At 40.7% G+C, this 24,166-nt stretch overlaps 1 protein-coding gene and 1 long non-coding RNA gene across 2 annotated transcripts; one reads left to right on the forward strand and one right to left on the reverse strand.

Annotated features, from left to right (window-relative positions):
- Positions 1-592: 592 nt before the first annotated feature.
- LOC126983829 (prolyl 3-hydroxylase 1-like) lies at positions 593-21,309 on the reverse strand. The gene is made up of 15 exons (XM_050836959.1): positions 21,085-21,309; positions 20,642-20,966; positions 15,685-15,910; positions 15,080-15,223; positions 14,227-14,407; positions 13,651-13,776; positions 12,661-12,797; positions 11,625-11,732; positions 11,126-11,253; positions 7,336-7,585; positions 6,305-6,400; positions 5,668-5,818; positions 4,951-5,071; positions 3,499-3,577; positions 593-2,206 (listed from the first exon to the last, which is right to left on the reverse strand). Exons 2-15 carry the CDS (start codon positions 20,905-20,907, stop codon positions 2,000-2,002), a joined length of 2,220 nt encoding a protein of 739 aa, XP_050692916.1. The 5' UTR covers positions 20,908-20,966; positions 21,085-21,309; the 3' UTR covers positions 593-1,999.
- On the forward strand, positions 8,111-10,853 carry LOC126983927 (uncharacterized). Its single transcript, XR_007736297.1, has 2 exons — positions 8,111-10,433; positions 10,525-10,853. It is a non-coding gene; the product is annotated as an uncharacterized LOC126983927 (long non-coding RNA).
- Positions 21,310-24,166: the final 2,857 nt, after the last annotated feature.

Genomic DNA, 24,166 nt, shown 5'->3' on the forward strand with positions numbered 1-24,166 from the left:
ACTAGTCTTCTTCCTGATATGTCCTTTTCCATCTTTATTCCCATTTTCTTTATCTCCTCCTCCTCCTCCTCCTCTTCCTCCTCTACTTGTCTTCTGTTCTCCACTTCCTTCATCTCCTTTTTCCTCCTTTCTTATCTCCTCCTCCTCTTCTTCCACTTGTCATCTGTTCTCCTCCTCCTTTCTCATCTCCTCCTTCTCCTTCTTCTCCTCTTCTACTTCCACTTGTCATCTGTTCTCCTCTTCCTTCATCTTTCTCCTCCTTCTCCTTCTCCTCCTCTTCTACTTCCACTTGTCATCTGTTCTCCTCTTCCTTCATCTTTCTCCTCCTCCTTTCTCATCTCTTCCTCCTTCTCCTCCTCCTCTTCCCCTTCCACTTGTCATCTGTTCTCCACTTCCTTCATCTCCTTTGTCCTCCTTTTTCATCTCTTCCTCCTCCTCTTCCTCCTCTATTTATCTTCTGCTCTCCACTTCCTTCATCTCCTTTTCCTCATCTCCACTGGTATAGTCACTCATCTTCTTCCTCATCTCCTCCACTCATCTCCTTTCCTCCACCTGTGAGTTGGGAAGGAAGAAGGAGACTCCAAAAAGTGTATCAAGACGCAATCATGTATATTTTTTATTCTCAATTATCTTACAAAATAAAATTACAAAGATAGAATTTCCTTTATTAATTATTTCTGTAGCTATGTGAGTGAGTATGTTTGTTTCTCTCTCTCTCTCTCACATGGGGTCTGTGTGGTCTGAATATCTATATAAATCTCTCTCTCTCTCTCTCTCTCTCTCTCTCTCATGGGGTCTGTGTGGTCTGAATATCTATATAAATCTCTCTCTCTCTCTCTCTCTCTCTCTCTCTCCATAGGGTCGGTGTGGTCTGAATATCTATGTAAATCTATGTAAATCTCTCTCTCTCTCTCTCTCTCTCTCTCTCTCTCTCTCTCTCTCTCTCTGATGAGAATAAATATACAAGCAAAAATCAACACAACCAAAGTCTCAGTCTCTGCCTTTGCTAACCTCTACCTAGATCTTCCCCTTGCACACAATATAAGTAAATAAGAATACACATATGAAGAAATAAAAGTGGATGTAACAGAACTACCACTACCACTACCACTACCTCCCCTAACTAACTAACTCACAAAATAACAATGAATACATAGACAAAAATAAATAAATACAGAACAAGCTCCTCTATACTTCATTTTATAGAGCAGTGACTAGCCGGCTTTTTTTCCTTTATTATTTTTTGCCCTTGAGCTGCTTCCTTCACTGTAAAAAAAACAAAAGAGAACTTCTACTACCCTCTACCACTGCCCCCTAACTAACTAAAGTCTGTTCACTTAAGTCCGACCCAAGCTGACAACATAAACCTAAGCGTGTTTGCAAGCTGAGTGCTGATTGGTTACTGCTATGGCTTCCAAGTTTTCTTTAACCTCTGTTTGTGTTTATCTCACGCAGCACTTTCTGGTAATCTGCACTGTGCTTACGAACACGCTTAGGTTTATGTTGTCAGCTTGGGTCAGACTTGAGTGAACAGACTATAACACACAAAGTAAATACAAATACGAATACAGTAATACCTTAGTTTACGAGTGTCTTACTTTACGAGTGTTTTGATTTAAGAGCAAAATAAAATCACTAAAAATGCCTTGGTTTATGAGCGGCAACTTGGTGTATGAGCATCCTGTTAGTACAAGTTGAAGATGTGAGCGTGGGTTCCCATTGTTTGCTGCAAGACGAGAGTGCTCAGAGTGGAAAACAATGGGAATGGGGTCTCAGTCCGCACTGTACACTCACAGAGGTAGCACCCACGTCCTTGTGTCAGCTTACGTTCATGCTCTAGTGTGCGATCTTTGAGTTTTCAGGACTACAGTGTGCGTTCCTTTTGGTTTACGAGTTTTTTGGTGTGCGAAGGAAAAACAAATCAAACTCGTAAACCAAGGTATGACTGTCTAAACAAAGAGAACTACAACCATTACCACCGCCACTGCCTCCCTAATGTCTACCTATCCCCCTCAGTGGCAGCAGCGTTCAGCTTCTCCAAGAACATTGCTGCCAGTGTGCGCTCCACCTCGTTGTGCTTGGCGTCGTGTGTGAACCAGAGCCCCAGCGCACACCTCGTCCCCCGCCACACTGGCCGTACACCATGGGGATTCTCGGGGCCGGATGTGAACCCCACCAGCCGCCCGCACTGGGGTTGAACCAGCGACTGTGTGGGAGAGACATACCCAAGTGAGTGAGTGAGTAAATGTGTGACTGATTGATTGATTGATTGATTGACTGAAATACTGAATGACAAAATGAATGATAAAATAAATTAATAAAGAGTGAGTGAGTGAATAAGTGAGTAAAAGTGTAATTGATTGATGGACTGAAATACTGAATGGCAATATGAATGAATAAGAAAATAAATTAATAAGTAAATATATAAATGAGTTATGGTTTGGGTTAAGTGCAAAAATAGCAAGATAAGTTTAGAAGAAGTGAGTGAGTAAAAGTGTGACTGACTGATTGATTGATTGAAATAATGAATGACAAAATGAATGAATAAGAAAATAAATTAATAAACAAATAAATAAATAAATAAATGAGTTAACCCAGTAGCAGCGATGGGCCAAATTTGTGGCTTTACCATGTAGCAGCGATGGGCCAAATTTGTGGCTTTACCGTGTAGCGGCGATGGGCCAAATTTGTGGCTTTACCATGAAGCAGCGATGGGCCAAATTTGTGGCTTTACCATGTAGCAGCGATGGGCCAAATTTGTGGCTTTACCATGAAGCAGCGATGGGCCAAATTTGTGGCTTTACCATGAAGCAGCGATGGGCCAAATTTGTGGCTTTACCATGTAGCAGCGATGGGCCAAATTTGTGGCTTTACCATGTAGCGGCGATGGGCCAAATTTGTGGCTTTACCATGAAGCAGCGATGGGCCAAATTTGTGCCATGATATAAACCACCCAAAATAGATGATGCATAAACTTATCACAAATGCTTTGATATATATTATGAAATGGTTTGTGCGAGTGATGATTTTTTCTCATTTTTCTCGCTTAGAGGGACCATTAAGAAACATGATCCCCGCTGCTACCGGGTTAAAGTTTGGGTCAAGTGCAAAAATACAAAGATAAGATTAGAAAAGAAGGTAAAGAGAGACATAAATGTTAATGAAAAAAAAAGATACAGACAAGGTAAACTAATGAGAAGGAAAGAATAGGGAAAGAAAGTATGAGAGAAAATGATAAGTAAATAAGTGGAGAGATAGAAGTGATAAAAGATGAAGAAATGAGGTGAAAGAAAGCATTGACATCATGAATAGATAGATAGAAACACACACAAGCAATAGTATATAAAGAAATGAGGCAAAATATAGCACTGACATCATGAATAGATAGACAGAAACACACACAAGCAATAGTATATAAAGAAATGAGGTGAAAGAAAGCATTGACATCATGAATAGATAGACAGAAATGAGGCAAAATATAAAGAAATAATGTCTTGCCTCGTAGGTGAGTCCTGACTTGTCCCGTGTGAAGATAAACTCGCCGCCCTCAAACTCGTCATTCAGGTACAAGATTGCACTGTGGAAAGGAACATACAGAGGCTCAGGGTCATATTATCAAACATTCTGGCTCCCAGGTACACATATTTGACTTGGCTTTTGTAGAAGTTGTGGGCCTTTCAAGGGGTTGTTTTTTTACCCTGATGTGAGCGTAACAATACTTCTGAATCATTAAGTCTAAAAGGCATTCATGAGTATATTTTTGCAGAAGTTGTGGGCCTTTCATGGGGTGTTTTTTTTACCCTGATGTGAGCGTAACAATACTTCTGAATCATTAACTCTAAAAGACATTCATGACGTTTTTTTTTTTTTTTTTTTTTTTTACAGCAGAGGGGACAGCTCAAGGGCACAAAAAAAAAGAAACAATAATGAAAAAAAAAAAAAGCCCGTTACTTGCTGCTCCTAAATAGATTACAGATGCATTTTACCTTTTTATTAGCCTGTAGAAATAACTGATGTGAGAGTCGGTAGCACTTAAGAATATCCCGTCACTCCTTTCCAGGCGCACAGATTCACCATTCACTCATTTCTAAGTCATCATTACCCTCCCCTCCTTACTAGGCACACAGATTCACCATTCATTCATTTCTAAGTCATCATCACCCTCAAGCCTTCCTCCTCCTTCCCTTCCTTTACACTCCTCTCCTTACTAGGCTCACAGATTCACCATTCATTCACTTCAAAGGATCATGAACTGTACAGAAACATTAAGAACAATATTAACCTGAGCACCTTTACAGGCCTCTCTCCCTCCCACATATTTACCATTCACTTCAGAGTATTATGAAGCATACAGAAATATCTAGAGAAGAATATTAACCTGAGCACCTGTGGAAGGGTCTTAGGTCCATATCATTAAACGTACCAAGATCCCTTTATCACTATTTCCCAAAGCCACAGAGAAAACTAACAGGCAAAGACCAGCGCCAAGGACCGTGTGTAACATATTGCAGAAAGAAGCTAAGCAGGCAGGAACCACAGGGAAGGGTCTTGGGTCCATATCATTAAACGTACCAAGATCCCTTTATCACTATTTCCCAAAGCCACAGAGAAAACTAACAGGCAAAGACCAACGCCAAGGACCGTGTATAACATATTGCAGAAAGAAGCTAAGCAGGCAGGAACCACAGGGAAGGGTCTTAGGTCCATATCATTAAACGTACCGAGCTCCCTTTTTACCATTTCCCAAGAGCGCAGAGAAGACCAACCAAGTTTTCATGGGTAACTTTTCCCGTTCAAGGTGCAGAGGCCATGTAACACTATCACTGGGATCACAAAACAGCCCATGAGAATCCCAGCAACTTCCACGAGAGACTTTTCAAACGGGCGAACTGAGGCGCCGATACGTTTAAGTATACAGACTTGTGCTTGTGTCTGTGCCCTTCCCCTTACCTGTAGTCCCTGTAGGTGTAGGCAGGAGGCACTCGCAGGCATTCCCCAGAGTCCTGAAGAATGCAGTTATCCACATGCACCTCGTGGCTCAGGTCGGTGCTGGAGCGGTTGTGGCTCATCTCTGGGGGAGGAGAGGAGAGAAGGTGAGGCTGGTGAAGGTGCTGAAGATATGTTGGAGGGAACAAGATTGGACATGAGGCTGGTGAAGGGGCTGGAAATGTCTTACAAAATTATATACATTTCAGGAGGGGACAGGAACAGAGGTGAGGGTAGTCTCCTTTCCTTCCTCTTTCTTCCTCTTCTCCTACTACAAATCTCTTAACCTTTCCTTCCTTTTCTTTCCCAATCCCTTAAACTCTACTTTCCTTCCTTTACTTTCCCAATCCCTTAAACTCTACTTTCCTTCCTTTTCTTTCCCAATCCCTTAAACTCTACTTACCTTCCTTTTCTTTCCCAATCCCTTAAAACTTACTTTTTCTTTTTTCTTCCCATCCCCTCTACTTTCCTTCCTTTTCTTTCCCAATCCCTTAAACTCTACTTTCCTTCCTTTTCTTTCCCAATCCCTTAAACTCTACTTTCCTTCCTTTTCTTTCCCAATCCCTTAAACTCTACTTTCCTTCCTTTTCTTTCCCAATCCCTTAAACTCTACTTTCTTTCCCTTTCCTTCTCCCGAACTGTAAAAAAAATACTGTATTCATCTACGGGAATATCACTGACCCGGCTTGGCGGTGCGGCAGACCAGGTGGGTGAAGGCATAGTACAACGGGCGAGACAGACGGAAGTGTCGCTCCACGTAGTCCCTGCAGCGGTCAGTCACCTTCAGGATCAGTTCCAGGGCCGTCTTGTCGATGAGGCCGGCATGAACCATCTGTCAGGGGAAAAAGGTGGGCAGGGTAGGTCAGCTGGCAAGAACCATATGTCAAACGGATAAAAAAGATGAGCAATGTATTTTTTTTAGAGCAAAGACAGCAGCTAAAGGGCAAAAAGAACAACATTAACCTGGTAGCAGCAGGGATAATGTTTCTTAATGGTCCATCTAAGCGAGAAAAATGAGAAAAAATCATGACTCACACAAACCATTTCATAATATATATCAAAGCATTTGTGATCAGTTTATGTATCATCTATTTTGGGGGGTTTATATCATGGCACAAATTTGGCCCGTCACTGCTACACGGTAAAGCCACAAATTTGACCCGTCGCTCCTACCGGGTTAAGCTGAGGTGTGAAAAAAAACTTAATTAGGACTGACAATCATTTCATATTGCTACTCTAGAGAAACAAGGAGCATAATTATCATGACTATTATTCTCCCACATCATATTGTAACAACAAACATCTCGTCATCACTAACCAATCCGGCCCTGCCCAGCGTGATGCCCTGGAATTCCTCGGCAGGGGTGTGGGGAGAGTAGCCGTGCTTGTAACCATCCCCCTCCACGGCCGCCAACTGTGGGAGAGAGTCAGAGGATCAGGCAATGTTCTCTTGTTGTTTTGATATTTTACAGTACAAGTTCAACGTCCCTGAATAAAAAGTGGAATCAGTTCTTTCCTTGAGCTGGTGTTAAGTTAGTGACAGGCAACAATCACATTTATTTATTTATTTTTTTTTTTTTACAACAAAGGAGACAGCTCAAGGGCACACAAAAAAAGGAAACAATAACATAAAAAAAAGCCTGTTACTCGCTGCTCATAAAAAGAATCCAAAGAGGTGGCCGAAAGAGGGGTCAATTTCGGGAGGAGAGGTGACCTGATACCCTCATTAGTGTCACATATCATTACAGACATGCCACCCACCTTTTAACTCATTAGGCATTTTTTGTTCCCCCTTTTCAGTCTCCTTACCTTACTGTCATTGTCTTTTAAACATCGTATCCATGCCTGCTCATCGAGGGGACTGTGTTTGGGTGTATATCAATTTTATTTTTATTTTCCCTTGATGCCTTTTCAGAAGAGTTCAAGGCCTAAACACACAACAAAGATCCCTGAAGATGGTACTCCTACAGAGGTGATTCTTTTGTCTTTATAGTATAAGAGACTTGAAATGCTAAAAACAATTAAAACAGCAAAAAGCTCAAGAGAAAGAGCTCCTAGGGGCACTTTTTTACAGTACAGGAGAGTTCAAGGCTTGGACACCACAAAGGCCCTGAAGATGGTGTTCCTACAGAGGTGATTCTTTATTCTTTATAGCACAGGAAAGTAGAAAGGCTAAAAACAATGAAAACAATACTATTTAATTTTCCCTTGATGCCCTTTCATAATTCTGAATACTACTACTGCTACTACTACAAATAATAATAATAAAAATAAGAATAAGAATAAGATGAAGACGATGGAGAAGAGAAAGAAGAAGAACAAGAAGAGTAATAACTTATGTCCACTCACCCTGGTCAGCTCCGTCAGCACCATACACTCGAGGGTGGAGGCCAGGCCGTCAGCCACCACCCTGTCCTTGCCGCCCCACTCCCCCTCCACCAGCGTGATGTCCAGCTTGGCCAGGTTCTTCAGCTGACCCACCACTCGGCTGCGGAAGCTCAGGACCTCCTTGGACACTCCCTTGATTTGGAGCTGGAATGGTGGAAATCCCTTAGTGGTTATCATTATTACTATTATTGTTATTATTATTATATGAGATGAAGCAGCACAGGTTTACAGATATTAACTTACAACCTTTTACCATTCCATTACGGTGCATATACTTAAATGTCTTGGGCTTCAATTACCACTGTTTACCAAGGCCACAGAGAAGATTAACCGAATTTCCGTGGGTGATTTTCCTTGTTCAAGACACAGAAGTCGTGTCAAACTTTCACTAGCATCGCAAAACAGTCCGTGAAAATCCCAGCAACTTTTACGAGAGGTTTTTCAGACAGGCGCACTGAGGGGCATATATGTTTAAAAATATGGACTTAATTCTCTGGGATAAACCTAAAGATGTGTGGGTGAGGAAGGCAGTGTAGTTGGGGGGAAGAATTATTTTTTTTTATAATAACAAAAAAATAACAAAAGACCAAACAAATTTCAAGAGAGAATCGAGATGCCTCTCCTCCTGAAATTGACCTCTCTTTTGGCCACTCTTCTAAACTTTTTTTTTTTATATATATAGGGGCAGTTTAGTGTTTTTTTCTCATTATTACTCTTTTTTTTTGCCCTTGAGCTGCTTCCTTTACTTTAAAAAAATATATATATATATAAAAAAAAGCCCACCAAGTACTGTTCTTGTAACTAAACTGGGTGAGTCAGACCAGACTTACGATGAGGTGCAGAATGACCTATATACTGATCCTGGGCCTGAGTGTGTAGGTATGTAAGACATCCTTGAAAATGCAGCCATGAAAATAAGCCCTTGCACATATACAGTCAAAGCTCATGTGATCAGTAACTTTCCCTGCATAACATAAGAACATAACAACCTAAGGAGTCAGCAAGAGGCCGGTAGGAAAATACAAGGCAGCTCCTGTAAACCTGAGATCCAAATAGAATTGAAAAGGTCCGAGCTATAGGTCACCCTTTGGCTAAATGCTAGTGTGTCCCTATATGACCTATGTGGTGCAGTGGTTAGTATGCCTGGCTATGAATCCCCAGGCCTGGGTTTGAATCACAGTCTGGGCAGTCAGCGTTTAGCCCACCCAGCTGTTCATCCTCTCTTTCAGGCTAGTTGATAAATGGGTACCTGGAGATTCCTGGGAAGAGTAAACTGTGATAACCTGGATGTTACACTGGCCCTGTGTTCTGGAGTACTGGGTCATGATCCACCACAGGTACAAGGGGCAATGGGATGGGGATGAGCACCAAGGTCACACACAGCTATACAGTGTGCTCACAACTTCATACAGACTCTACAAATCTAAGTAAACATGCCCTGCAAGACCTAAATGAACATACCCTACAAGTTCTAGAACATGAAGTTTTTTTTTAACACATCCTACAAGCCTTGAGCATACTGCACAATATTTAAATGAATATAACCTACAAGATCTAGTAAATGAAAACATCCTATAAGTCCTAAGCATACACTATTAGATCTAAATGTTCCTTTTCAAGACAGATTTAAGTCTGTTTGAGATTCTGAAACCTCAACTCCTCTCTGAGATATCAATAGCACAAGTCTGTTAGGTAGCAGACCTAGTAAATGAATGCATCCTACAAGACTGAGCATACCCTACAAGATCTAAATGTTCCTTTCAAGCCTGATACAAGCCTGTTGGAGATTCTGGAAACCTCAGCTCCTCTCTGAGACATTAATAGCACAAGTCTGTTAGGTAGCAGGTCATTCTTGCATCAGATTGTATTCCAGTGGTTTCAAAGAAATGCCAAGACTGTAATAGCTATGCACCAGACACTCTCACAGATGAATAATGAAATGCATGATTTCGTTCAGTATTTATTCAATATAAAAATCATTAAATCATATAAAACCCTATTCTGAGACATCCTCCCACCATCATGAGGACCAGAGTAGTCACACAACACCATGAGATGAATCAAATAATACAAAAAAATAGATTAAGATATAATCATTCAACATAGAACTGGGCCAGTGACCAGAAGTGACTTTTCATTGACTTTGATGATTTTATATTTGGTAAAGCATACAGGTATAAAACTGACTAAGGATAACACATAAAGGTATTTATATTAGCCCTTCTTTCCACTGTGACGACTCAATCATGCATCTCAACCCCACTAATGTCAAGTAAGCAGATACAACAAATTCTCACCTGAGATCAAGTCATAGCACCATGCCAGCCAGCAAGAGTAAGGCAGCCAAGTCACCTGGACCAGTCAGAGGCAGGGAGGAGGAGGAGGAGGAGGAAGGGGGAGAGACGAGTGGCCCTCTGCAGGGGAGGAAGGAGAAGCTTATACATAAAGGATCTGTATGCACAGTTGAGAGAAATGTTAGGTTGTGGATGTTATTTTATATCATATCATGTAGAATATGTTTGTCAATTCATGTCCACCAAATCCAATCAGTACAAATTTCAGTAATAACCAGTCAGTAAAGTCTTGCCCAAGGTATTATATGAAATGTTCCCAAACTAAAGACTGATCACCATTCTTTACTTTGATAATAGTTCAGTGTTAGAGCTTAAAACTTTCCAGAGTGATTTTCCTCCTAATACAAATACTTGGTGGAATGGTGTCAATAAATTAACTGACAAACCGAAACTACACACAATGTATACATGCAAAGGTATGGGAAAAATTAGGTTTATGAGATTTTGGTTGTCATCTTATTTGCCAATCTCTAGTAATAAAGTTAGTAAAATTTCACCAAAGCTTTCCCTTTTGTACTTCATGCAAAATTCCTGTCGTGTAAGGTGTTCCCCATGCTATGGTTACTGGAAGTGGGCAGCCTTGTCTTTGCCTCTCCAGCACTGAAAAGATGAGGGCATGGAAGGTTGTGTGGCCATGGAAAAATACTGTTGCCTCCTAATGGTGCCTTCAATATCAGAACAAGACCAGCACATGCAGTTAAGTAGGTAGTCTTTGTATCCCTGGTGCTGAAAAGATAAGGGCAAGGAAGGTCATGTTGCCTCAATCAGAACAAGGCCAGCACATGCAAGTACATAGGTAGTCTTTGTATCTCTGGCGCTGAAAAGATTAGGGCAAGGAAGGTCATGTTGCCTCAATCAGAACAAGGCCAGCACATGCAAGTACATAGGTAGTCTTTGTATCTCTGGCGCTGAAAAGATTAGGGCAAGGAAGGTCATGTGGTCATAAAAAAATGTTGCCTCCTTATGGTGCCTTCACTATCAGAACAAGACCAGCACATGCAGTTAAGTAGGTAGTCTTTGTATATCTGGTGCTGAAAAGATTAGGGCAAGGAAGGTCATGTGGTCATAAAAAAATGTTGCCTCCTTATGGTGCCTCAATCAGAACAAGGGCAACACATGCAAGTACATAGGCAGCCTTTCAAAATTTATGTATCCAGCATAACAGAGGAGTCAAAAGTTTAAGTAACTGTACCTTCTACTATGACTGCAGTACTTTAACTCAAGCACCAGCCTCCTTTCTAACTTCATCCTGTGCACTGCTTTCACTACAGCAACTACAGCACAAGCCTCCCACCACCTACACCCACACCAGAGAAAGCACCATCACTCCTATCCCTCCCTCTTCCTACCCCACCTCTCCCTCTCTCTCCTGAACACTCCCTTCCCCCTAACACTACAGATCCTCATTCACAGTCTCCACAGTGCCCACAATGACAGAGCTTGCGTCCAGCTCTGCGGCCGTGGTGGTGGTGGTTGCGTTAGAGACCTCACCTCCCCCTTCACCAACCTGATCAGCTGGCGATACCTGGAAGGAAGAAGGAAATGGAGTCCTGAATCACACAAGATGGTTATGTGGATCAAGATAAATGGTGTTAAATTAAAATATGAAATAACTCACACAAATACTTCATACTTAGTCAGGAATTATGAGTCTTCATTGGCATTTCAAAGGAGTAAATAAAAAGTAATTCTGGTTACATCATTTTTTCAGTACGATAAGGCAGATCAAGGGACAAACTAAGAAGAAAAATATGCCTGCACATGCTGTTTCTACAAGGAAAAATTGCTGTCTTAAAAGAAATAACAAATTCAGGACAAAAAGTGTTTAGATCAATGATACATTTCATCACTTAACTAGCCGTCATGATCACCCTCCCCTTCCTCCTTCCCACTCACCTCATCGTCTTCTGCCCAAAACTCGTCTGTCAGGAAGGCAAAGTTTGTTTCAATCAGCTGCAGCAGACTCTCCTCGTAGTCCTCGCGCTCCTTCAAGGCCACAACCTCCTGAGGAACACACAAAAGTGGTAAGATCTCGATGATTATAAAGAGAAAAAGGAGTAAATGGAGCTATGTAAAGTGCATGTTATGGGTGAGTCTATGTGGGAAAATCAATGAGGTATTCTGCCTGTCTAGTTTCATAGCCATTTTGAAGTGTCTGTCACTGATTGAATAGTAGATTGAATAAGCCTGTCTGGTGTCGGAGGGTGTGCTAGGCGACGCACCCCCCAGCGTATGCCCCCATTGATTGACTGACTGTCTGCTCCACATCCTAGAGACTGGCCTCACTATCATTCTGCTGTCCAACGATGAATGAAATAAGTGTCACATGACATTAGCAAGCTGCAGGCGATATAAATAAAAATTTTAGAGTGGTGAGGCCAATTTCTGGGATGTGTGGTCAATGGGATGACTCAGACCTTCATCCAATCAGTGACAAGCTAATACTAATAGGCCAAGTAATAGCTGCAGGGAAATTTGAAAGCTAAATATTGAAGTAAAACAAGATGGAATAATACAAATAATCACCAATATAAGACTTACAATATCACATTCTCTATACATGAAAATAATTAGAGGGAAAAAGCTAATATTCCTCACTACTACTAATAATGACAGCTACAGTTAAAAATATTTAAGTAAAAAAGACGGAATAACACAAATAAACATGAATATAAGCCTTACAATATCACATTCTCTATACATGAAAATAATTAGAGGGAAAAAGCTAATATTCCTCACTACTAATAATAATGACAACTAAAGCTAAAAATATTAAAGTAAAAAAGACGGAATAACACAAATAAACATGAATATAAGATTTACAATATCACATTCTCAATATATGAAAATAATTAGCAGGAGTAAAAGTGTAAAACTAATATTCACCACTAAAAATAATAATGAAATATATAACAAACACACACACACACACCTTTCTCGGCACAAACATGTCTTCGGTGACCTCATCCAGTGCCAGGTAGAACTCTTTGTTGCGGTTCTGCACCTCCTCATCCGGCAAAAGGGTGAGGAATGAGGCGACGGCTTCACACGCCTTTGCTGTCTGCTCCTCTGTGGACGGGGAAATAAAAGATGATAGTTAATGGCTATTCCTGTCAGGGTTGGTTTGATTTGAATCAAATTATTTAAATTGATTTAAATCAGAGTAAAAAATCATGATTTAAATCAAAATTAAATATATTGTATTTAACCCTTTCACGCACCTATTTTTATGTGAAAAACTCATCTTGGGTAATGTATATTAAACTATGGTTTCATTTAACATTGGCCAAGTTTAATACAAGAAAATGGCCTCACAAGACTGAAACAAATAATCAGTGGAAACAAACAAGTATTAATGCAAAAAAATCATTTAAATAAAAAATCCGACTTAAATCAAATAAATCAATTTTTTTATATATATATATATATATATATATATATATATGATTATATATATATATATATATATATATATACCTTATATATATATGAGATATATATATATATATATATATATATATATATATATATATATATATATATATATATATATATATATATATATATATATATATATATATATATATATATATATATATATATAGGTCATTCTGATAAAGATTTCTGCTTTAGAGAATGACTAAAATTCCTGAACAGAAAATGTATACACCATAAAAGCCAAATCAGATTTCTATGCAATACAAATAATATAAAAATACCATGGAAGAAAATATTGCAAGGTTATATTATTGCGTATGTACTTCAGATGGAAATTTTGTGAACACAGTCAATTATAATCAACTACAAATAATGACTACCATCAAGAATATATTATGAGCATGAATGAACAATTATCAAGAAACATATGACCACCACCATAAGGAAAGCAATACTCTAATAAACCTTCACCAACAAAACTCACTCTGGAAATATGAGTACTGGAGGTAGTCAAAGTGTGAGGCCAGGAAGGTGTCGTCAATCTCCCCGTAAAGGTCGCTGAGCTGCCAGAAACACCTCCTCTTGCAGCGGAGGGTGAAGGTGAAGTGGTCTGTTGGGGGGAGGAAGGTACGTGAAGGAAGATACGTGAAATTTGCCCCTACTGCCAACATGGGGGTAGAGAGGAGCTTCTAAGTCTATGGGAATGTGCTGACTGACAGAGGGCAGTGGACTGTATTATGAAAGATTTCGTCAATCAAGCATACACATTTGACAAGACTTTCGTGGGGGTTGTGGGTCCTTCCGCGGGTAGTTTTCTGACCCTGGCGGTAATTTGGCAAAGCTCCAATACTATGAATGTGAAAAAACACTCATGAGAATGTATTGAACCTCTTTTTTGGCCCTTACAAATAATTGATGTGAGAGTTGAAAGCATCTAAGAATACCGATTTATGTCTTACAAAAGAAAATCTGAACAAAATCATGGTTACAAATTGCTCATAATCATTTGGCAGTCTGACATATATACACTTAGACTACATAATCCAAGGACACAACTCACTGGCTATGGAGGATACAAAGTCCGGGAACCAGCCCTGGTCGAAGGGACTCTCACAGAGGAAGCGGCAGTTCTCGTACTCCTCGTAAAACAGCTCGAGGCTCTTCTCCATGTGGGTGATGGTGAGGTCAAAGTCGTTATCCTGGTAAGCCAGTGTTCCCCGGATGTACTCTTCTCCATAGGGCTGTTGAGGGGTGAGTAATACCATGATATATACTCCTTAAAACAATACAGTCGTCCCTTAAATAGTACAGATTCCAATAGTCCGGTTTTGGTTTTATGTCGATTTTCTGAGAAGATTTTTTAGGATTTTTAAATTTCCCGACAAGCAGGAAATTTAAAAATCCTAAAAGATCTTGTATGACAATCCGTATAAAACTGAAACCGAACTATTGGAAACCGTACTATTTGAGGGACGCCTGTACTCATTTATATAGTGTTACTCATAATTCCTCACCCATTCATTCTCTTACTTCTTAAATCATACCCTCGCAGTTACTTTCTCATTCCCTAACTTTCCCCATCCTTCCTCAGAACAATCATGCCTCCTTGCCCCACAAACACACACTTACATCCTCACTCCTTATTTTCCCCTCCGTCCCCCTTACACACTTTCTTCCTCCTTCACTTGCCTAGCCCAGCATCACACACTCCCAGCCTCCTCCTTTTGCCCCTTCTAATGCACACTTACTTCCTCACTCTTCATCTTTTCCTCCATCCCCCTTTCACACTTTCTTCCTCCTTTACTTACCTAGCTCAGCATAACACACTCCCTACCTCCCCCTATCTTTCACCTTTATGTTTCTCTCCCTCCTTACTCCCTCACACACTTCCCCCTCCGCCTCCCCCCTCGCACCTTCAGTTCCATGTTCACCACGGTATCCGGCTTGATGTTCCCCTCCTCCAGGTAGTACTTCAGGTTGTCTATCATTACTTTGTGGTCCGGCTCCACCGCCAGGACTGTTGCAGAGGCGTCGGCAGCCTCCTTCACCTTTCCCAGCTGCCGTGATGGAAAAGGTTAATGGAACAGGGTTGTCTTAAGTGTTTGTTGACTCCGTGTGTATTGGAATAGGAGGATTTGAGTCACGTATTGAAAATAAATGCAGAAAAATGAAAGAAAGCATGAGACAAAGGAATGGCATATATTTAAGCTGTTACCAAAATACCTATGACCAAATATATCTTGAATTTTTATCATCATTGTCATTATTTTTATTTTTAGTATCATCATTATTATTACAAGTAATTCTCAGTTTACACAAGTTTTAATCACATGAATTTGGATTAACGTGAGATCAAAAGAACACAGCCCCAGACTTTAAATATATTCTTCTGGGAAACTTTTATTTAGTTTACATGATATTTAAATGATATGATCACTTCAGGAATGCATCCCTCATGTAAATTGAGAATTACTACCTATATTATTATTATTATAATTATTTATGGCTTAGCGCTGACCTTGAAGTAGCACAGCTGCAGGTAGTCGTACGGCTTCCGTATCCTGAAATCATGAATGACGTTGCTCTCAAACGTGCGGTCATACTGGGAACCAAACGCGTCCCGTTTGCACTTGACGAGGCAGAGTGTGCTGTGCAGCGTGCGCTCAAAGTACCGATCCTCCTCATTCAAGTGATTGGACAGCAGCGGCACCAGGCTGGCCTCGTGGCTACAGTTCCTTCGACACCTGTTGAGGAAAAGGAATGTTACTTAAGTGCTGGGAAACCTCAATGTTCTGCATGAGTATGAGGTGCAGAGCATGTACAACCTCTGTGGTGCAGTTGTTGGCATGCATATCTACAAATCTGTAAAATAAATAAAAAAAAAATAAAAAATTAAAAAAATAAAATTATTTAGAAAAAATGTAAGGGACCAGTTTTCCACTGGCACTGGATTTTTTTTTTATCTGAACAAATTATTATTTTCCACATCTTCATCAAAATAGGTATATCATTGACATATCAGTCAAGGCATGAACAGTTAAGTTCTCCCCATAAGCCTGACGCCCTTCATGGCTGAAGACACTGGACGACACAAACATTGCTTCAACACCCACAAACCTGACAACATCTGACAGACACACAGGACACACAAGCAGGGCCAACCATGCCTCAGATGGCACCTCATCCTACCCTCAGGTGCCTGTAATCGACAACACCAATGACACACCTGCATCCCGGGACAGTGGCCAACTCTTTTAGGGATTAAACCACTTAAGGGAAGAGTTCTCCGTAAAAATATGAAAATAATTTTCAAAAAATACGAAATTAAGTTATATGGTCTATGGCAACACCCTATCCTTTGGCTTTCGAATGGTAGATTTTTCAGTCAGACATAAATTTAAATGGCAATAGCAAGGAGATTTAAATGGCTACTGCGTGGGTGTGGCACGCTGACTGTGGCGCATTAGTTGGCATGCCAAAGTATGGAATAAATGTTGAAAAACAAAAATGCAGCAATCTTCAGGGTGAAGTTTGTAACCCATGTAACAGTTTTGGAACACAATTTGGGTAGGCGGTGGCTGAGTGGTTAGTGTGCGGGCCCCGCATTCACCGCGTGATGGACGACGCGGGTTCGAATCTGCCGCTACCACCTGGGATTTTTCAGTCACTGCCGAGTGGCTTGAAACTACCCACATGCTGTCCTGAAGACCACCCATCAACCCAGAGTCTAGAGGAAACCGTCCAAGTGAATCAAGAACGAGCTCTGGGGGAACATGAGACAAGAAAAGATGGCGCCACTATAAAACACTTGTCTGCGCCATGATGGGCTGGGGCTGAATACCATCTAGGCCCCTCAAGAAAGTCTACCAACGCTACAGGCTGGCACGTAAAAAAAAAAAATATGGATATGAAAAGTGCAACCTGCTCACAAAAATGTTTGGAACAAATGAATACATAGAAAAAAGATTAGAAATGAGAGAAAAGAGAAGAATTACACCGAAGAAGACAATAAACAAGAAGAGGAAGACAAACAAAGGAATTCCAACCGATAGCTATGCACCTGGAGAGTACTGATCGAACCTTGCAGCAGGGCGTGGCGCGCCCTGACACCCTCACCTTTGAGCGATTAATACCTTTATAAGAGGGGACAAGGTGCCTGATCATTTTATGAACTCACTGATATGAGGTGTCCGGAGATAAAGGGACGACATCACCAAAACCTAGTTTTGAGCAAATCTCATTCAAAGTTTAGCGATGTGTACTGCACTTTTCTCTTGACTTATGAAGCTTTTGTTTGTATTCATTTTAACCCTCTCGTGCACCGTAAGTTTCCAATAAGTGTCTGTTCCACTCATCATACATTTCTCAGGCCCGACCGGCCTTTTTTTGCTGCCGCGATACTCTACATTCCCGGACGTATTTTACCCTCACAGATATATCGTACCCCGATAAATTTGGTATGAATGGCTTCATAAGGACTTGTACGAGAATATGCGCAAATAAAAATAGATGAAAATATATATACAGTCGTCCCTCAGATAGTACGGAGGTTAGGGACCCAGGACCCCCGTACTATTCGAAAATCCGTATAAAATTAGTCCCCCCCTAGAAACACTCGGCACTCCTACGGAATCCGACTCCGGCCTGGCTCAGCTGTTACCCACGGGCCTAAGTTGCCAGTTATGCATTTTCTGGTGCAGTCAGTGTAGTGTTACAACGTTGGTGTGTTGAAGGAGGCGATGCCCCCCCGTTAAAGGTCAGGATATTTAAAATTCGGTTGGAGTAGTTTAAATATGGCATTTTTGTTTGCCTTATTACTAGTACACCCTCAATTCTCTTGTTACAAGGGTCAGTATGCCTTGCACTGTTTTTGGAAATCACAGAAAATGCGTGTGCCTATCATATGGTACACTTAACTATAAATGCCAGATTTGGTGATGTCGCCCCTTGACCTTCGGACGCCTCATATGTGATTACTGATCCCATAAAATTCATATGAAAGTAGCATTGACAGTATAGTACCTTCACTGGGCCGAAGAAATTTAGCAAAACTTTAATCGCGTTTTTCTCAAAACTAGTACAAAATGAACATAAAATTTTTTTGGGGGGTTTACTTTCTGCATGATTTTCATGAAACTTTAGGACATACAAGATCATATATCATAGTAAAATTTGAAAAGATTTTTTTTTTTTTAAACGTCATAGTTTCGATATATGAGAAAATTTTCCAAAAACAATTTCAAAAATCAAAATTTTTTTTTACAGATTGACAAAAAGTTTTCAAAAAAACATCTTGACAAATTGTTAGAATAACAATGAATTATCAGATGTGCATGTCACAAGAAAGTCAGTAAAAAAATGGCTGAGAAAAACTAATTCAAAATTTTCATAAAAACGTAAAATAATTTTCTTAAATTTTCATTTTATCTGATCAGCTTGAAATATTCATATGATAACAAAGGGACTAATATATATCATCATCATCATTGTCATTTAACGTCCATATTTTCCCATTCAAGGTGGGGTTGGACAGGCGATGACTCCCCTCCACATCTGTCGATCTTGTGCCATATATTCCTCTATTCCCAATATATACAAATTATTCATGACCATAGATGCAATTTTAATCCATGGCGTCTTTCTGCTTGAGGGGAGAGTCCGCCGTGAAAATATGAAAATATTTTTTTTAAAAATACGAAATTGAGTTTTATGGTCTATGGCAACACCCTATCCTCTGGCTTTCGAATGGTAGAATTTTTTTCAGTCAGACATAAATTTAAATGCTAACAGCGTGGGAGTGGCAGCTGACTGCGGCGCATTAGCTGGCATGCGAAAGTATGGAATGAATGTTAGATTATCAAACATGCAGCAATCTTCAGGGTGAAGTTTGTAACCCATGTAACAGTTTTAGAACACAATCATGGATATGAAAAGTGCAACCTGCTCACAAAAATGTTTGGAACAAATGAATACATAGAAAAAGGATTAGAAATGAGAGAAAAGAGAAGAATTACACCGAAGAAGACAATAAAGAAGAAGAGGAAGACAGACAAAGGAATTCCAACCGATAGTTATGCACCTGGAGAGTACTGATCAAACCTTGCAACAATTAGGGGCGTGGCGCGCCCTGACCTTTGAGCGATTAAAACCTTTATAAGGCGGGACAAGGTGCCTGATCCTTTTATGCACTCACTGATCCCATAAAATTCATATGAAAATGGCATTGACAATATAGTACCTTCACTGAGCTGAAGAAATTTTGCAAAACTTTAATCGCGTTTTTCTCAAAACTAGTACAACATGAATATAAACTTATTTTTTGCTTTTATTTTCTGCACAATTTTCATGAAACTTTAGGACATACAAGATCAGGTATCGTACTATAATTGTACAAGATGTGTTTTTTTTAAACAGCATTGTTTCGATATAAGGAAAACTTTTCCAAAATAAATTTAAGAAATTAAAAAAAAATGTTTACAGATTAACAAAAACAGTTTTCAAAAAAACATCTTGACAAATTGTTAGAATAACAATGAACTATCAGATTTGCTTGTCACAGGAAAGTCAGTAAAAAAAGGGCTGAGAAAAATTAATTCCAAATTTTCATAAAAACAAAGATAAATAATTTTCTTAATTTTTCCTTTCATCTGATCATCTTGAAATTTTCATATGACAACAAAGGTACTAATATATACAACACAAATTATTGATGACCGTAGATGCAATTTTAATCCACGGCGGACTTTCCCCTTGAGGGGAGCATCTGCCATGTCTTAAATAATTAACGTATGATCCTGATTATATTCATGTCAAATGTAAGCTTATGGGGAAGTAATATACGCTTACTTTCAGATCTATAAGTCGATACAAAATAGCAGGAAAAAATAAAATGTACTTTTTTATCAAAACTTCAACTCGAAATTCCTCTCTCATCTAATGACCTGTGCTGCTGAAAAAAATACCAAAGAAACTTTCTTGAGGGGCCTGGATGGAAGTCGTTCCCAGCCCGTCATGGTGCAGGCAAGTGTTTCAGAGTGACGTAAATGACGAACAAAAGAGGGAGCAGGAGGGGGGGGAATTCAGCCATAACTCTAACAGTTTTGCTTATTTCTTCATAATATTTTGCCACAAGGTAACCGAGGCGTGTACAAAGTTGTATGAATTTTTTCAATTTTTCCTTTTTTTTTTTAATATTAATGGCAGACCCTCTCCTTAAGACTCAAGACTCAAGATCATGCATGCACCCTCAATCCTTGCTTGCCTTGGAAACACTGTGAGAATGCTATCTACACACTTCATTGCCTGGACATCTTTTCCCACTATCATATAGAGTCAATGTTCCTGATAGGTCTCCTCCACTAGGCCCAGCCATACACAACACTACAACTTTCCCGCAACAAATACAGGACAAGACAACGCTAATTATTTATATTTACTACTCCCCCACAACACAAAGTACAATATAGCATTCTAACCTGGCGGTGTAGTTGTTCCAGTAGTGCCATCCCTTCAGTGCCAGCTTCAGGTTATTGACGCAGTCCTCCCATTCCTCCTGTAGGTACTTGGACACGCCCTCCTTGTACAAGAAGTCGAAGGCGATGTTGGGGTGCGAGGAGGCAGGAGTGGAGGTGGTGGTGGTTGGGGGGGCCTCAGTCAAGGTCTCTACCACCTCATCCTCGGCACAAGAAGTAATGGTGATGGCCAGGAGAAGGAGGAAGGCATATCTCACTGACGCCAGCATCCTGCAAGGCGCTGAGGTGTGGCCCGCCGGGTTTTGACACTTGCTACCCGTTGACACACCTGTGATGATGGTATAGGAACATATCTATTCAGTAAAGAGAACATTGAGCAAAAAAAATAATCATTGCATAAAACCTGGGAAAAGAAGGCGAGATGAAACTACAGGGACATAACTCACACTGAAAAGGTGCCAAAAGTGTTGTCCCAAAGGCTATTCTTCGTCCCACCAAACCTCTGTGGCTCTGTCTCCTCGTTTGCAGGATTTCTTCGTATATTTGACTGGTTTATCTTCCTTTTAGAGTATCAACTACGTCCTCGGTGGCACTCCTAACGGCACTCCTGGGCAAGCTAGGAGGGGCAGATACGTGGCACGCTGAACAGAGGGCACCCACATCACTGCCCACGCGTCCGTGACCCTATAGCTCCATATAACACTAACAGGCCCATTCTAACACCAATTAATACACGCTCCCCACACTAATAATCAATACAAAATCTTCTAAAGCTAAAGCCCGGTTGATAGGCCTTTAGATAACTAATGTTAGGAGTTTGCTTGACAAGTTCCTGAGGTCATTGACTTTTCCAAGTTGCTACTTAGTTATTTTTAGTACCTCTTATCTGAGTGTACTGAAAAGTGTAACTGATGACGATGTATATGCTTCAATATGACATGATGATATGCCTCCTGGAGTAATGCAAAGATTATTTATGAAAATGGAAACGGGAGTAATGGATCCAACAGACGTCTGAGTTGACGAGTGCAAATTTCTTATAGTTTTAAACCCCACATGTAATAAAATACTTCCAACATGACCTATCCTATACACCATCTTAGGATACAGTAAAGGAATATATATAACCAGCTATACATCGCTTTAGTCATGAGGCTTAGAGGGAAATGTGGGTGATAATTTATATAGTGGCCACCGTGAGGCGTGGGGGCCCATCATGTCCTGAGGGGGTCACTGCCTTTGCCTTCCCGATCCTTCCCGGCTGTAAGGAGTGAAAGGAACCCTGAAAAACCCATGTACTGGCCTTTCTTTGTCATTCAAGCCTGTGTGGTGGACTATGCATGGTGGAATGGGGAAGTTAGAAAAAAATAAGCCGTATTGCAATGTTTTAAGGTTATTTTGGCATGGAGCTAGGTTCAGACACGGCGAGGTTTTGTAAGAATGATAATAATAATAAAAAGATCGCGTTTCTTCTCTCTCTCTCTCTGCTGTGGGTGTGCTTGTTTGGTATAGCCCTATATAGGCCTACTCTCTCTTTCTCTCTCTGCTATGGGTGTGCTTGTTTGGTATATCCCTATATAGGCCTTCTCTCTCTCTCTCTCTCTCTCTCTCTCTCTCTCTCTCTCTCTCTCTCTCTCGTTAAAAAAAAAAAGTGTGCTCTCAATTTTCTCTCCCTCTTCTCTCCTTCCTCAACCTCACGACATTACCAGACAAAGACTCGTTCTCTTCCCTCACATCTCCTCACTTGGTTTATCAAAATCTCATCACCATCTCTTTACCTCACCCTTTCCCTAGACCCTATTAATAGGACCTGTACTCTCTCTCTCTCTCTCTCTCTCTCTCTCTCTCTCTCTCTCTCTCTCTCTCTCTCATGTTCCTCCCTTCTCCCTTGTTGTTTACCTGCAACAATAAACTATCAATCAATCAATCTCTCTCTCTCTCTCTCCTATACGTACATGATGTATTATAACCACGTACGCGCTCAGTTATAAGAATGTGATAAATCAATGTAAAAAAAAAACGATTGACTTTCTTCATGATTCAGCAGTTCTTAGCTTTTTGATGTTCTTGGAGAGAGAGAGAGAGAGAGAGAGAGAGAGAGAGAGAGAGAGAGAGAGAGAGAGAGGATGGCGTAAGAAGAAAAAAAAAAGAATATGTAAGAATCCACACCGGTTTAATCTGCACCCGCCTTCCTTTGCTTGTGCAGTATTTCCTCTTTCCCACGACTTGCATTCTTTCCAAAGGGTAACGCATTCCCCCTACTCCCCCTCACACCTCTACACCCCTCACATCATCCCCGCACCCCTCAACAGCCCTTCTACCTGAGGTGGGCGCGGTACTGAAAAATCAATAGTGCGGTTGCAGTAGAGCGGTCCCATTTATTTATTTCCCAGTGCGGTACGCGGTGTGCGGTACTGCGGTAGCGGTAGTCAAAATAAAAATATAAATACTTCAATGCCTATCCTGGCTATCCAAACAAAGGAAACATGCTTAAAATAATCCAATGAAAAATCGGCCGGCACCACCGACGGGTCCGGGGTTGAAATGGCCGGCACCGCGCGGGATGAAGAAGACTCGCAGTGTAGTAGTTTAGTCTGTTTATTTAGTATTTAATTTCTAAACAATAACTGAAAAGTCAGAATGACTGAATCACTGATTCTGATGACTGATACCGATTGACTGATTGAGTCCGATTTACTGTAAAAAAAAAAAAAATGTGAGCATGTCGCGCTGCAAATGTCGTCTTCGATAGTTTTCAAAGTACCGCGGTAGTGCGGTATTTTCAGAAATATTGCGGTAGTGCGGTACTTTTTTGTGATGCGGTACTACCGCACACTACCGCACTAAGTACCGCACTTGCCCACCTCTGCCTTATACTCTATCTAAACACCCCTACACGACACCCCCTTACAGTCCCTTACACCCTATTCCTAAACTCCCCTACACTCCCTTACATTCTCCCTTACCTACTCCACACACCCCTACAACCTCCTTACACACCTTCCCTACACCCAGACACCTCTCAAACTCAAGTGATCTTGCAATCATTTAACATCTTTCAGGTACATTGCATTCCCACACCTGCTGAGGGAAAACACCAATGAGCGTAAATGGTCTTTCAGAATCTCCCTCCATTTTCATGTGTCTTCGAGCAGCGTATATAGTAATTCATTGTGCCCTTTACTACCTTCGTATATCTATCTTGTCCAGGCTCCTATATCTATATCTTGACCAGCCTCCTATATCTATCTTGACCAGCCTCCTATATCTTAAACCAAAGACAAGCACCTCCGATCCCCCGAACGCAAGCCATACCCAGACGCTGCTCACACTAAACTGATCTTAATTCGTCTTTCAGAATGAGAGTATATCGTATAACAATTCTTTATCCCTTTGACCAACCTCTATATCGTAAAGCAAAGACACACACCTTCAACGCCCGTACGCAAGCTCATTTCATGCATGCCTCGCCCCCTACAGAGCACCGGCCAAACGTATGCCTTTAGCGTATACGTAGTAGCGATGGAG

This window comes from Eriocheir sinensis, chromosome 55, assembly GCF_024679095.1.
Source record: "Eriocheir sinensis breed Jianghai 21 chromosome 55, ASM2467909v1, whole genome shotgun sequence".
Lineage (NCBI taxonomy): Eukaryota > Metazoa > Arthropoda > Malacostraca > Decapoda > Varunidae > Eriocheir > Eriocheir sinensis.

What these genes read in the sequence shown, in the direction of transcription:
- LOC126983829 (XM_050836959.1), bottom strand. Translation starts at nt 20,907, where the DNA reads ATGCTGGCGTCAGTGAGATATGCCTTCCTCCTTCTCCTGGCCATCACC. An exon ending in TGCAGCTGTGCTACTTCAAG is followed by an intron (nt 15,224 to 15,684) that starts GTCAGCGCTAAG and finishes CCATCACGGCAG; the next exon opens with CTGGGAAAGGTGAAGGAGGC. An exon ending in ACATGTTTGTGCCGAGAAAG is followed by an intron (nt 11,733 to 12,660) that starts GTGTGTGTGTGT and finishes TGTGTTCCTCAG; the next exon opens with GAGGTTGTGGCCTTGAAGGA.